This window comes from Eleginops maclovinus, chromosome 7 (genome assembly GCF_036324505.1).
Source record: "Eleginops maclovinus isolate JMC-PN-2008 ecotype Puerto Natales chromosome 7, JC_Emac_rtc_rv5, whole genome shotgun sequence".
Classification (NCBI taxonomy): Eukaryota; Metazoa; Chordata; class Actinopteri; order Perciformes; family Eleginopidae; genus Eleginops; species Eleginops maclovinus.
In genome coordinates, this window is record NC_086355.1 from 10,532,257 (window position 1) to 10,548,712 (window position 16,456).

The 16,456-nt window shown below is 36.9% G+C and overlaps 2 protein-coding genes across 3 annotated transcripts in view; one reads left to right on the forward strand and one right to left on the reverse strand.

Annotated features, from left to right (window-relative positions):
- The first annotated feature begins 3,201 nt into the window (after positions 1-3,201).
- On the forward strand, positions 3,202-8,426 carry dct (dopachrome tautomerase). The gene is given in 9 exon segments (XM_063887487.1): positions 3,202-3,831; positions 3,953-4,252; positions 4,564-4,664; positions 4,970-5,136; positions 5,255-5,434; positions 5,544-5,679; positions 5,778-5,892; positions 5,895-5,978; positions 7,010-8,426. Coding segments are annotated over 9 exon segments (1,542 nt in total). The 5' UTR covers positions 3,202-3,542; the 3' UTR covers positions 7,180-8,426.
- Positions 8,427-9,318: 892 nt separating this feature from the next.
- The window catches only part of gpc6b (glypican 6b), a 69,563-nt gene continuing 62,425 nt past the window's right edge, over positions 9,319-16,456 (reverse strand). For both annotated transcript variants that reach the window (XM_063887486.1, XM_063887485.1), the window contains 3 exons: positions 13,200-13,336; positions 11,021-11,196; positions 9,319-10,052 (listed from right to left, as the gene is read on the reverse strand). In XM_063887486.1, coding sequence (XP_063743556.1) covers positions 9,847-10,052; positions 11,021-11,196; positions 13,200-13,336 — 519 coding nt within the window. In that variant the 3' untranslated portion in view covers positions 9,319-9,846. The remainder of the gene's footprint in view (positions 10,053-11,020; positions 11,197-13,199; positions 13,337-16,456) is intronic.

A 16,456-nucleotide genomic window follows, 5' to 3' on the forward strand; every position in this document is an offset into this window, starting at 1 on the left:
ATCTTTGATGTCTCCTTAAATCATTATTTGACAGTAATAAAACCATTTTAATCATTTCTTATTTTATTGTAGACTGATGAGCAGATATTTCAAGATGAAATATGTTTTATAGTGAAACCATCATCCTTGTATTAAATACAGTAGTCACCTAAGCAATCCTGCCATTCGGCTATATGTGAAGGCTTTTCCCTTCATGGCTCTCTGGCACCATCCTGTGTTCCAGCAGGAATAAATCTGTTCAGTCAAGTCAGTTTCAGTATAAAACATACCAAAGCGTGTTAAATTAATGGAAACAAGATGTCTTAAAGAGTAATATTTGTATTAAGATAATTTGAAAGGACATGACATGACTGGTGTATTTCAGTGTTGTTAAAATTCAGAGTATTTTGAATAAATAACTAGATTGTAAATTGAGTTTATTATTCCTTACACTAACTATTGAATAAAGAGACATAAACAAAAAGTAATTTAAAAACATGACATGCTATATCATTAAAAAGTTATTAATCTAGTGGTTATGAAAAGATTGACAAATATTATCAGCTGCTATACATAATCCTAGTTAAGCATTAAAGTGCTGCATTCAAAGGAATACATCTTAAATCAGATAAATTAGTTTTGTTATATTTGTTCTCCTTGTTTAGTTTGCTAAACTTTTAGGCAGGCATGTTTTTCTTAATTTGAAAACATTGGTTTTTATCTCCTCTTTAATGTGATTTGGGTTATGCCTTTTTTTACAAAAAGATATGATCATTTCCTTGACAGGCCTGAGCATTAATTTTCCTCTCAGTTACACAATTTAGGATTTTTTTCTGATATAAATGTGAAATAATTTCTATAGAAACATTGAATTGACTCATTCCAGAAATTCCACTCACTAATCCTGTTGAGAGCAGTGAACCTCACATGGTCGAGTTTCCTCATGATCCCATGTTTACGTCTCTTCCATGTACAGACTCTCATACTGTAAGGGTATCTCAGACTGGGACACTTTTTCAGAGTCTCTTTTATTAACATAAACAAAGAACATTTAATGTGATTTAGTATATCTTAAGTTTAAACCAGGATTCTAATTATAACAAAGCTAGACTGCTGTATTTCTTTGCAATGACAGTGAAATAATGTGCTTATAGGATATGAGCGGACAGAATGACTTTGTGCTTCAAAATCAATCATTATATGGATTGATTTATGACTCTAAAAAGAGGTGAGGAACAGTACCAGACTACCAGTTTTTTATATTTCTCCTAATCTAACCTGAGTAATGATGAGCAGTTAATTTACTTTATAGCTCCCTTAACAACAGTTTCAAGTGAAAAGGTTTGAAAAACTCGTGTTAGCTTTTTCTTTGGAGTGGTTAAAGCAGTCACATGCCAGACCACTGCATAACAGTCAAAGGCATCAGGAGTTTCACTCATATAAAGTGTCTTTTATGAGGGGAGCTCCTGAACAAAAGGCTGCTTTACGAAAACAAGTTAAACAATAACTATTTCTTAGATGCAGTGATTACAATCATGTTCATTCATCAATATTAGCACCTTACAGGAAAGTATAGAGCAAGTGATTATCTTCCTGGTAGGTCACAAGTGTGGGATGCTCATGTGTGAATCCATGTGTGGTGAAGGATTTCAAATTATAGGTTAAGGGTTCAAAAGGAACACATTAAGATAATAATTGTTTGTGTTTTTGTTATCAATACATTTTGTATGGTTGCTTTCTTTTCCTTAAATTCAAATGTACTTTATTGCTCAAAAAAAGAAACATATTTTGTAAGACGCATAAAAGCAAAATAAAAACATACACAGAAAAACCTAATACATGCTGGTGATAATACAAGAGAGACAATCCACATAAATGGTGTGTTTGACGTGCCCACCTCACTGAATTCAGTTTCAAACTGTACTGGTGAACAGGACACTAGCTCACATGACAGCCATTCATTCATTCCTGAGCGTCATCGACACCATTCTTTGAAGTACTCATTCACACATTCAATTTTCTCAGAATTATTGTCACAGCCGGTATTTGTTTGTGTTTCTTTTCTAGGAAGGAACAACACAAACTTTTGGTCTGCTCCTTGTTGTTTGAGTTTCATAATGCATGCACTGTAATATATATGTGCATGCTGATTGATTTTTGACTCAACAAAACGTTATTTGATGTCACACTGAGCAACAATTTTTTAAAAATACTCTCAAAACTCAAAAATTAGACATACAATTAAAAACACAAGATGTATTTATTCCTAGAGACGAAATCTTTTATTATTAGTATTCAAATCCCAAAAGTACAAAGGTTTAAGCAATATATGCTTTAAGTGACAAAAGTATAAACACTTATTCCATGGTAAAATATTCCACTTACTGATATATTAATACATGTGACAATATAGGATATCAGTGTGTCTAAGTGTTTATATATCACCAGATAAACCTGGGGATTTGTAAAACAGTTAATGGGGTAGGAAAGAGAAAAAAACGGACTGGATTTGATTACCTCCTTATACTTTAATGTCAATTTAAAAAAAGTTTAGCGGAAAAATGACTCGGCCTTAAAGGGAAACTAAAACATCAGAACCAGTTGTTTAATCCTACATAATGTATTGTGTTGTACGAGCTTATTTCATTTTGATTGTAAAACCGCAGTCTGAAAAAAAGGAGTGAAATATACAAATTAATTTGATTAAAATATTGAAGGGAAGTACAAGTGCATCAAAATTTGACAGTATTTTAGTTATACAGTACTTTTTCATCCCTGCAGATGTCTTATGGATTGTGTTTGAAAGAGAACAATATACAATTGTTAAAGTTGCTCTTTCATCCCCTCACATGCACATCACAGGCCTTTGGGGTGAAAGGTTTGACATATGGAACAAAAAGATATTTAGCGGCTCAATAAATTAATCTAAATTTATGGTCTACTTAAGTGGATCATCGGCAATACAATTTACTGATTTACTAAAGGAGTTATTGCCTCTGTGATACTGGCCCCACATACACTTTTCCAACTGTTATTTTATTAACATACAGAAGCTATGAATGGCTCAACAAATCTCCACAGTTGGCGGAAATTCTAACTTAATTGCCACTCTCTTGTTTTTCTATTTTTCACCATTTTACATAGAACTACAGTAACATTGAAGTCTTTTACACTTGTACAAAGTGATATATTTTATAGTTCCTTCAGGCAGTTTCTTGGTATTCATACAGATCTTAGTCCAGCTCACAGCTCACAGCTCTGCTGTCAGGTGATGATCACAAGACCCAAGACTTAATCCTGCTCGGCTCTATTTAAGCAAGGACATAAATCACAGGCTTTCTTAATATGCATGTAACCCACTGGAACACTACATGATTTGGCTTTAAGTGATGTTTACACAGAATTTAAAACTATCCCTGAATCTAATTTAAAGATACACAACGGGACCGTAGCAGACTGAGATTCCACACTCTCCTGGTGGAACTAATTGACCTTATTACTGCTGAAAGTTGATGTACAAACTGATTTTTCACGACTGACTGGAGGAAACAAACTGGTGAAATATGATGAACGCTCTGGGTCTCGGTCTACTTTGTTTGCTGCTCTGGCCTGAGCCTGCAGATGCTCAGTTTCCTCGAGTGTGCTGCACAGTTGAGGGGATTGTGTCCAAGCAGTGCTGCCCTGCTCTGGGCTCAGACCCTGCCAATGTGTGCGGCTCTCTGTCAGGGAGAGGAGGCTGTGCGGCTATTAGAGTGGACAGCAAACCCTGGGGAGGACCGTACAGACTGAGAAATGTTGATGACAGAGAGAGGTGGCCCACAAAATTCTTCAATCAGACTTGCAGATGCACCGGTGAGTAATTCACAATGTTGTGAAACATTTAACCATGTAACTATGTTTAATTAATGGCTCACACTGAACATGGAATAACATCAACATGATTTGATGTGTTACTTTTCTCTGTATGTTGCAGGTAACTATGCAGGTTATGACTGTGGTCAGTGCAAATTTGGCTGGACTGGACCAAACTGTGACCAGAGGAAAGCTACTGTTGTGCGGAAAAACATCCACTCCCTGACCCCCGAAGAGCTCCAGGAGTTCCTCAATGTCCTGGAACTGTCTAAGACCACCACCCAACCAGACTACGTCATTGCCACCCAGCATTGGTTGGGACTCCTGGGACCAAATGGAACCGAGCCCCAGTTTACGAACATCTCCATCTACGACTTCTTTGTCTGGCAGCATTATTACTCTGTCCGGGACACACTTCTTGGTAAACGAGCAGTGTCACATTTCTTTAAAACTGCTGTAATTATTGCCAGAATGATTAGTTGTTATGATGTCTAGACCTAATCAATATTTTTTTAAACACAATGAAAAGTTTAGATTTTTTGTGGATTTAAAATGATTAAAATGTTGGACGGATGATAGAAATAATTTTTGATGAAATTATTTGTCAAGGATTCAAAAGTATTCATAATCATTTTACATATAACAGTATATTAAACAGGATGATGTCTTTGTGACTTAGTGAGGTCACCTTGTGATCACATTGAGCTCATGCAACACTGTGTCTCCTTTTAGGTCCAGGTCGTCCGTTCAAAGCCATAGATTTCTCACACAAAGGACCTGCTTTCATCACATGGCACAGATATCACCTCCTCAGCTTGGAACGAGAGTTACAGGTATGTGTAATCTTCTGAAAACAAAAAAAAAAACATTACACTTTTTGTTCTGGCATGACTGGATGTGATCAGCAACAATGCAAGGCTTTATTTCTTATTAATCCATTTTAAGAATCAGACAATCGGTCCAACATTGGAAAAATGGTAGTGAAGTAGAGGATATTTAGATCCTTGAATTGAGGGAGTCACAGTTACAGTAAGGTAATTGGGGGCCTGCGTATGGACCGTCAAAAGTGTTGATGTTGATAACTGTAATAAACATTCTAACTAATTATGTAAACTAATTTCAAAACATTTGTCTGCAGAGATTAACTGGCAATGAGAACTTTGCGATCCCTTACTGGAACTTCGCCACAGGCCAAAGTGAGTGTGATGTGTGTACCGACTCTCTGCTGGGGGGCCGAAACCCAGATAACCCGTCCCTCATCAGCAACCAGTCCAGGTTCTCCAGATGGGGCGTGGTGTGTGACAGGTCAGCACAAAATCATGATGGGAAACAGTCTATATAATTATTGGTTTGATTATGATGAAATAATGCATGTTTGGGTTTTGAAAATCACATCTTAATGTTTCATTTTATTAATTTCCAGTTTGGATGAGTACAATCGCCTCGTGACTCTGTGTAATGGCACCAGTGAGGGTTTAATTCAGAGAGGGATAATGGAGAGGGGAAACACGTCCCTTCCCACCATGACCGACGTCAGAAGTTGTCTTGGAATCAGAGACTTCGACAGCCCTCCATACTTCACCAACTCCTCCTTCAGTTTTAGGTACTAAACTCTAAAATGTATTACCAATTATTATTTAATGTAAATACCTAAATGTATACCTGCTATTTCTTTGCAAAACTTAACAGACTTTGTGCTTTCTGACACACAGAAATGCTCTGGAAGGGTACGACAAACCAGATGGAGAACTTGATGAATCGGTCAGTAACCTTCACAACCTCGTCCACTCCATGCTGAATGGAACAAGCGCTTTGTCTCATTCTGCAGCAAACGACCCCATCTTTCTGGTGAGCATCTGATTTCATGGTTTACTCTAACATCAAACAGTACATTTTCTTTCCTTGTAATCACCATGGTTTGCTTTCTTTGGTTGTTTATTTTGCAGGTGCTCCATGCTTTCACTGATGCCATTTTCGACGAGTGGATGAGAAGGTTTGTTCCATCCAACGCCACCTTCCCGGATGAGATGGCTCCCATTGGTCACAACAGGGACTTCAACATGGTCCTTTCTTTCCTCCAATCACCAACGAGGAGATTTATATTGCATCCGAGCAGCTGGGATATTCTTATGCCCTTGCCCTTGAAGGTGAGCAAGGTGAACAGTTTGATGTTTTGGGAAATATGCTTATTCACTTTCTTACCAAAGTAAGATGATAAGATCAGCTCCAGTGTACTTGTTTGTTAAATATGAGCATTAAGACTGGGAACAGCTAGCATGGCACTGTCCAACTTACAACCTGTGGTGTGAGAGAGAACGCTGGCGTAGACTGATCGCTGCTTTTCCGCTTGTATCTTTGTCTTGTTTTGTTTTTGTTTTTGCCAGTAACTGGCCGCTCTATTGTTGGCCTCATGCTAAATCGTGTCTTACATATCTTCACGCTTACTGTTCACACGTCTTTATACCAGAATCCTCTGGTAATTTACCTTTATGCAGCAACTGCTACACCAGCCACAAATGGAAAGCGGCCTTGGGTACCTGCGCTATATAAATTCAAATGATTAATAATAATAAAACAAATATTATTATTATTATTATTATTATTATTATTATTATTATTATTATTATTATTATTATTAAGTCTGCGAATTAATCTGTTTTTTTGCTTTTTTCTTTGTTTAATCAGAGCAAAATAATGTCAAACTTTTTACCTTAAACGTTTGAAATTTCACCTGAACACAGATAAGACTCTAAGGCTATAAATTTGTAAAATGTTAGAAGAGTCACTTGAATGCATTACTTCATGGGGCAAAACACTCATCAACCTTCTTTAACAATACAATCATTTTTTAAAGATTGAGAATCCATGTTAGTTAACGGCATTGCCATTTACTATCTAGTTGAGTGTTTTTAAATTGCCATACGGGGGCAGTTTCTGTTGCAAACAAGGGGTTTTAAAGTTAGTGTTTGAGTCAAGAGAGCTGAGAAACGTTGAGTCAGTGATGTCAATTATAAGCCTCATCAAACCTATCAAATCCCCATTTCGAACATCTTATTATGTGGAACGACATTTAGTTTTTCCTGCTGCAAATATTTCTCTATGAATATCAGAATCAGAATACCTTTATTCGTCTCACAGAGGGGAAATTTATCTCACCTGTACTTCATTTTTTTTACAGAAGATGGGCCAGCTGTGTTTATGCTGGGATCCACTCTGGGGGGAGTCTTCATCGGCCTCCTGCTGCTTCTTCTTATCTTCGTGCTCTACCTGCGTCAACGAAGAAACAGAGGCTTTGAACCTCTGATAAAAGCAGACTTCACAAACAGAAAGTACACAGAGGAAGCCTAGATTTCCCCCGTTGTTCTTAAAAACACTTCAGTACTTTAACAAACCTGAAAGAGACGGAGCTGCCAATGTACTGTATTCCCTACTGTGATGCAAGGGACAATATTAACCCTAAATATGAACTAAAACGTTACTTTTGAATATTAAATCATATCTCAAATAAGAACAATGATTTAACAATTATATCTGAAAAAAGACCAATCAAAATTGATGTTTACTTTAAGTGCTTTGTTAGCATTCCTATTAGTGAGCTTCTAAAAGCATAACCCCCTTTATATTTTACAATGTCTTTGTAACAGCCACTAAACATACAAATATATTGGAATGTTTTTAATAAATATTTATTCTCAAGTACAGTAACAAAACACAACTGCAATCATTTTAATTGCACTGGAAAACAATAAGGCATATTTTCTTAACTAGTTATTCACCCCTCTTTGTTTGAAATTAGAATCAAACTTCACTTCATTAGTATTTAACTCCATACAGAATTGCATTGATTGTAAAAAGACGTTGTGTTTCCAGCTAATTTTATTTGTCAGATAATTTTTCTGACCAGACATTGAGTTTTTAAATTTTATTGCAAAAATATTACCATTAAAAGTTCAATGATACAAAACATAAAAAGGGCATCCTGTAAGATCATAATAAAGAATCCTTTAAAATGACACATTTGTTCTATATTTTTGTTCTTGCAATGTGGATGAAAATGCTGAATTAAATGCAATAAAGAAAAGCTTAACGAATAATCAATGATATACTGCGAACACTGGTTAATTCCTTGAATATGTAGGCTTAGCTGGCCTGGTGGTTATGGAGCTGGCGGCTCTCAGAGAACAGTGGACGTACAAACAGGCTGGTTTTGTCCTCCCCCCTCAGCAGTGCCAGGCCTCTCACATTCTCTGTAAGTACGCTCTACTGAGGAGCTGCACCGGAGCATTCAGGCCTGTCCGGTCTCCACAGATTCCCATTTCACAGGTGACTGTGGTCGGCTTCCAGCCTGTCTGTGCTGCAGACATAACCATTCGAGCTTTACAGATAAATTTAGGGGCCCTTTCTTTGCATTTCCAGTAACCACTGTGTGCTATTTCTTCTCTTAATCATTTTCTGACCTTTTAAAGAACAGTGCTAATACATATGCAGAAATAGCAACACTTGTTTTTACAGTTTTGTAGAGCTATACACACAATGCAAATTTTAATGACTAATCCAAACTGTGAAATAAATTACAGGATAAGCTTTGGCTAATCAATCACATATTCAAAAGTGTCAGTCTTTTCTTTTTGTTACTGTACATTGATATTAAACATTTCTTGAAGTTTTGAAATGTATAATATTTGTGAAAGTACTTGTAGAGTATTCTGAGGAAGAAACATATATCTTTTTGGGGGCCAAAGTTACTTTAAGGACATTTCAAAATTCAAGCAGGGCAAGATTTCCATCTGTGAGAGTGATGTATTGAGTTGGTGTGCCTTTTATATGGACAATGTCCAGGTCATGATTTTTCATTATTTGGCCTACAAGGCATGTATAATGTCAGCATGGTATATTTAAGAATAGTTCAAATATCTAAAGAAATGTATACCAAAAAAACATCATTTGTAAATCTCAAATAGAGAGCGATGCTTACCGGTTCAATGAAGCTCTGAATAATTGGTGAATGACTCTTTATGGAGAACAAATCAATCAATCATTATATATTAGGGTGGATTCAAATGTTTTCTCTGACATTCATGAATAACCATCTATCCCACAACCCTACAGAACCAGCATCACTGGGATGGTAATACTCTACACTTGTGGGACCTTCTCTGTAAGTAAGTAACTGTTACCATTCATTCTGTCCAGGCTGCTAACTCCTGAAACAAGCACTAAAAAACAGCATAATAGGAGATGTTTTAAAGATTTATCCAAGGCAAATTAATATATAAAAATGTCAATCTTATCCCTTTTAACAAAATGTGAGTTTAGCACAAGGCGACTGTTGCACAGAGCAGATCCATGACCAACCAATGATACACTTAAGCTAACAAACATCATGGTTGAAATGACTGTGAAACATAAGATTAAGCAACACGATTCAGTGACTGCATCTGATCTAAAAACAAACAGATATGTGATGATAAACACATCGAAAATCAATAATTGGCACATGATTTAATGGCAATGGAACAAGGATTCAATTAAAACTTGCGGCAAAAACAAAATGTTCCTTTTTTTTTTCTTCTGTCATTATCCTCTGTACTTGTTTTAAAATATAATGTTACCTAATGTGACCACATTCTCAACCTTTTTCAACACAAACATTTTTTGCGTAAAAAAGAAAATCAAAACAATCAAAGTGCGTTTTATATTTTTCCACATGGAGAACTACATTAATACCTGCCATATGTGCAAGAAATCTCTGAAGCAGAGTTTGTTGGGTCGGCATCAGTGTTAGGTGGTGAGGTGATGCCATAAAATGTCAAGTGTAAGGATGGCACTGCACGATCTTTGGGAAAGTGGGAAATCACGATGCATGGCTGCTCTCTTTTTCAGAGCAGACTCCTCTAGCCTCGAGGTTGGCAGCATGGATAGTCGGCCTGACTGTAGCTCCAACCTGCCCGAATACAAAAACTGCAAAAAGAAAAGAAAAACCCTGCTGTCCATGTTTAGCTGGTTCCTCCAGCATTATCTCCATAGCTGGTGGAGTGCCAGGGCTGAGAGGGCCAGAATGGTTGGCAGTGCTACAGAGGATTCACGGTGCGGGGCAGAGTCATCCACAGGCCCGCGCCGATCAGCTTCCACCACCGGGGCTTCTGAGGCAGCACCGTCCATTTCTGTGGGGCAGACTTCTGTGCAGCCGCTGCCACTGCCTGAGCCACTGCCTTCATCACCTGCGACACCATGACAAAACACAAGCCAGACCAAGTACATCAATGAAAATGTAAACAATAGTCAACAATTCATCCAACGGCGATGTGATTCAGCAACAGATTGAAGCCTCTGACGCAAAACGAGTGACTGCTGAAGCTATCTTATATTTTTAGGTCCAGTTTAACAGGATTCTGCAAACAAAGATCCCCCATAGAGAGTTAAAGCAATTTGCATCTTTTGCACAGTCATGTAAGGCTGCGATAACTAACATTTTTATTTTATTAAAAGTGGATCAAACGACTGTCTATGTGAGAGGTGTTATTCATAGTAATAAACCTCCAGCCAACTATAACCTTTCTGCAAATCCCATTTTAGCTCCTTGCAGCATTTTAGCGTCTTTAAGCCAACTGTTTTGACTTTCCCCATCTTCATCTTTTTCAAACACAGCTTTGATAAACTGTACACCCTATGCCAAGCAACAAGTGACAGGCAGACAAAGTTAGAGGCTAGATAGTTAACATAGCTTGATATTTTACCTCACGAATTGGTGATGACCAAAACAGAGCTAAGAGGAGAGTTATAATTGGACATTATCAAGTGACACAATTTCACAAATAATGTTAAAGTAGAACTTGTCTTTATAAGCTGGATTTGTGTGCTAACAGGTTTTCTGTATCAGATTAAAAAGTTATTATATTTGAGTGTTTTATTCTATTTCTGTCTTCATCAGGTTTGCTGGACCGTTTGACATTGTGCTTTTTTACACACTGCCTGCTATTTTCTCACTCTGTGCCTCTTGTGGCTTTACTTATGTTGATTACCTTCACCTCAAGGCTAGGTACTATTTCAAAGTTAACAGCTTATCAAGATGAGTGACAAGTTGGAGCATGCATTTGACCAACCAGGTCCTAAAAATACATTTCCTGCCTTAAGACAAAAAGTAACATGTTGTCAAGTGTGTGCATGGGGAAAGTGACAAATTGCTTACTTGAGTCTTGGAAGTAGATGTCATTGCCGTTGTAGGCATTTTTCAACTTGTTGGTCATCACCCTGAGAGCCATGATCTGCTGGCGGATTAAGGTGTCCGGGCGGGTGATGTCCACACTCACCTCAGGGTTATTCAACTGGTTGGTGAGTCCATCCTTTTGGACTTCAGGAAAGTATCTTTAAAGGAAAGAAATACAACATATAAAATACAAATAATGGCTTGTTAAAAGGAAAGGAATCCAGTGAGTGTCAAAGAAAAAAGTAACTAAGCGGTCCATCATTGGTTTTCCAGTGAGAAACTATTTTTTTAAATGTCCAAAAACATTGAAAAATACCTTGGAAAAAAACGGTTTGTGCTTTGGTTTGATGGAATTTTCATTTTCCTTGTGAATTCAATAAGGCATGTCATGAAAATGTCACGGTATTGTATGTAATAAAAAAGTTATAGTTAAGTATGGTACAAAAAATACACAAATCAATGAATATTTTTCAAACTAATTATAATAAAGTATGTTGTGAAGTCTCTCTAGAAGTATGTGTTTTACTGACATACCATCTTTTGAACGTTCTATGTCACAAAGATCCAAATTGTTACAAAAAATGTCAGGGTAAAGTAAGCCACATAAAAAAGCCATAGCATGCATAAAGTATGTCCAAAAAAGGACAATACTTAATACATGTAATAAAAAATGCATAGAATATCAAAAAGAAAACCCTTTTTTAAACCAAGTTAATAATATAACCTCATGGTTGGAAAATGAGGACCTCTGCTGGGGATTTTCATAAATGCTCTTAATTTGGGTAGGGACAATGAAATGGGGTAAGTAACAGTTTCCAGATTTAATTCCACTCAGCTTAAAATAATATCTCTATACATCACACTAACTAATTAACTTAGCTTGATATGAAGCTACTGGCAACCAATTGAAATGCCTTGTTCTCCTGACAATAACAAGTTACACTTAACCCATTTTGATGGTATTATTTTTACTTTCAGTTCAATCTTTTTCAGTTGTACTATTTGACTTTCTAATGTGAATTGATAATGCAAAAAAACAACAACCCAGAAACGACAAAATAGTTTTCTAATTTTGAAGGAAGGATTAGACTTGAGTACACTGACCACTAGACAAAGGATTATAGGCTGCGAGCTCGCTCACGTGCAAAGAATTATCCTTATCAGGAGTCCGAAGTCAATAGTAAGAACTAGAGAAAGGCTAAGGGTGCACTGATACATAAATATTGTTTTAAACTGGAGGTATAATTCTCACACAGACTTGAGAATAGCTCTCAGAGGTTAGAACAGTGTTGCTGAAATACATCCGAATCATGTAATGTTTCTTGTTGGAGTCAATGTTCTGACAAACTTGTAATATATTTTTTCAGAGTAAGCACATCAGCTGCCTGCAGTCCTGTCTGATAACTAAGCAGCAGGCCATCATGTGAGGGACTTTCAGAAATTCTGCCGCACAACATCATTTTCCAGAACAAACCTCGGAAATCTCAGTGAGTTATGGAACATTTGATGCACACTGGGCATCATTTATTTAGTTATATATCTATTATATTATATTTGTTATGTATATATTATATTATATTTGAATATTATGTATATATTTGTTGCATATCTATTTTTTTTACAGAAAATACCAGCCAATTCCATATCCAACACCAATATAGAAGATACAATGACCATGTTTAGAGTTATCAAAATAATTGAAATATGGAAGCTGAACATCTTTTGATCATACAGCTGATGGTATGGATATAGGTAGCAAAATCAATTAACTGTGACCTCAGCCATGGCGGTGGGCATTTAGTGCACTCATGCCACTTTTTTGTCTAAAATGAAATCAGATTAACAGGGACGCACTCTGCTAGTTGCACATTTTAAAGAATGAAAACACAAACAATTCTAAACTATAATACTGACAAAAAGCCATTGAAACATTGGAATATAAAGTAAAGGGTGAATACAAACCAAAGAGACCACTTCCTATTTTAGTGGTTGATTAATAACAGTCAAAATATGCCAAACCCTTGCACAGCTTTGTTTAAATAAGGTTTAAATCTGGTTATTATTTCTAGGATTAATCCGATTAGACAGAATTGAACCGACTTTGGACTTGAAATAACCTTTTGTTTAAGCCTGCATTAGCCCGGGGCCCTGGTGCACCTACCTGCCCTTGGTGTGTCCATTCCAGCACTCCTCATCGCTGGCATTTCCAGCGGTCACTCTGTCCTCCACACACATCGCCTCGGGCAGCTTGGACCAAAATTTCTTTGACAGCTTCAGTTTCTCTTTTATGTCAAACACCTAAGCAAAGATAGGGGTCAATACATAAGTGGAAAAAACCCTGTAAAAAAATCCAGTCTGTGTTTCAATATAGCAGTTTCAGCCTTTGAGTTAAAGCTGAAAATGATGCACATATCATATTTGTACAAACACAGACACACAGTAATTAATGCTGCAAATATAAGAGAATACATTTGTATTGGCAGCACATTAGACATTTTGTTTATTAAGGTGTTATTCATCCCAAGCATGATATAGGCACAAATATAGCGTGTGAACAAAACTTTTCCTTGAACATTGTTGACAACCGTTCACATACCCCATTCCTTTAATTATGCTGTAGCCTGCAAAGCATTTCATCAATATTACTAATTACCAAACATCCTTGGTAAAGCAAGAAAAACATTGATATATGCCCTTGAAGTTTCTAATGACAAATGGTAGGTACAAATCTAGCATTTGTGTCAAGTACGTCCTAACTGAGCTTAAGTCTTTCTAAAATATCTCATTTGAAAACTCATTATAAACCTGCCCCACCGTCACTTATTACCCCATCTTATCAAAGGGATTAGACATCTTTGTATTTAACCCTAAGACATCTTAACTCTTTGACTCCCCCAAAAAATGATAACAGTTTAATTCTCCTTCCATGTCGTCTATCGAATGTTTGCATCATGAGAAAGTAAGACCATGCAGGCTCGCAGCAATAATTTCAGCTTGAATGTCAGACTTAAATATTTCTTTGCATCCCAGCCATGTGACATAGTCAGATATCATTTCCTGACTTGAGCCTGTTGAACTCCAATCTTTCATCAAACACAGAATTTGACATATTTCACTGAAGCTGAGGGAAAGCCTGATAGCAGCAGGTTGGCCCCATTATCTTTTTCCGTCTGACTTGCTGTTGGCTTACGTGAAATTGTGGTGAACCTGAGCAGAACATGAAAGGTGCTGTACTGACTGTGTGACGCTGCTGTAGGCCCCGACTCTGCTTTTGATGTGTTAATCCTGTCACACTGATGCCAAAGCACTTCAGCGGCTCTGATACTGCCCAGAGGGTCAAAGCTACACTCAATGCAAGCGATTGACTGGCAATGTTTGACTAAACCTCACACATTAAGTTTATTTTAACAAGTGAGAGATTAACACTTTTTCTTGCAGGGAAAACCTGTAGCAAGTGTGAATTAAACTGGGAATGAGTAACTCATCTTTAGTTTATTCACATATTTAATTAGCACCTCACGTGAACACACTGCCAAAATACACTTACACATATTTGACTCTTGGCTAAAATAGAACCCTTATCATATTAATTGACGTGCTAAGATGACTAACAGTGGCTTAATGATTACTACATTTCATATAATGTGCACTATTGACAAGAAATAACCATTATAGAGAGTGACTGAAAGTTGGATGCTTCCTATTTCAACCAACTACACAACACATCATTTTGAGTAGTTTCATACGATTCCCTATTGATAAAGAAAACTTCAAAAATTCACTGAAAACCTCCCCAAAAGTACCTGATGAACATAAAATAAACCACATGTCAGATGCAGTAAGGATATAAAGAGGATAGGCCTTTTTTACAAGATAATACATGTGCATTTGGGAAAAGTCTGCATCTCTTTATTGCGCATTGCCCATGAATAAATAATACGACTGCAATGAGCAACCCTGGCGTGCAACATGCTGCAATGCACACTAGATGGCACTACGTCTTTGAGAAATGGGGAGACAGATGAACGCTACCAGAAAGCAAATACAGTAGATGAAATAGAAGTGAGAAAATGTATTCATCATTTAAACCAATTATGTCTACTTGTGATGTTTTCTTCTCGCATCAAACTTCACATTCACATGAGTTTGAGGGGTTTAGCATGAAGACCATACTATATACTTGCAATACAAACAGATGAGATGAAGAGGACTAATGAAAGACTATAGCATCAACATCAATCATGTCCACATAATCATCCCAGTATGGTCATGGTATGTGAGGAAGGAGGTGTGTGAAGCAGAAAGCTTTATTATAATCAGCCTGCCTATTACTGACAGTGTTAATATTGTCATTAAAAAATCACAATGGAGATCACAGAAAACAAAACACCTCCCAGTCGCCTCATATCAGGAAATTACAGTGCATTGTTTTTTATGACATCCTAACAGATGAGTTTAATCATGAAGTGTGATGGTTATTTCAATCCATGATGACATGTAATGTGTTATTAGTGTGTGATATATATGGTTCGGTAATGAGGGCTGACAAGGCAGTTAATAGATACATTTCCTCACTGGAAGCCATGATTGTTTTATATTATCATTTTCCTTTTCCCTTCAAAGGACCTCATGAGCAGATACACTGCCAACATTTGAATCGTAAGTGCTGGGAGAAATTAACTGGACAGATTTTTTACTGCATGCAAAGCAGCATCATTTGTAAATTGTGCGACTTATGTACGTGAGCTTTTGACACACACAACCCATTTAAGGACATTTTAAATTGGTCACATAACAACTACTCCTGTTTTAATACCGCTAATGAATACGAAATAGCACAGGGGGAAAAAAAGCTGTTTTTGGGAGATAGTTAGATTGTTGATTTTACAACAACACAACATTACTCTCCAACTGTTATTTTTTCTGATTCAATATTTTTATTATACTGTTAAAAGTATAGGCACATTTTCGCTCAGTCACAGCTTGATGTGTCTTTCAAACTGATGCACAGTAAACTGAAGAATAGAACAAATGCATATATTTTCCACTTCCATAAGCTCTTTAAGAGGAAGGCTCATCCTTCATGGCTTACTCTCTATCTGTTTAATGCATCAGATCATCTACGGTCTCTATTTCTTAAAGGTATCATATATACTATTCCATAAAACTTTGTGAAAATTCTTCTCTGACCCCATAAAGGGCGACTGTGGCTGTGAGGGAGAGCAGTCGTCTTTAAAGCAGAAGGTTGTGGGTTTAACCCCAGCCCATGCAGTCAACATATCAACGTATCCTTGGGCAAGATGGCATGGCCAACGGTGTGTGAATGCATGAATGTAGAGCAAGTGGTACTGCTCTGCATGAATGGGTGAATGACTCGTAGTATGTAAAGCGCTTTGAGGGGTCGACAAGACCTGATAA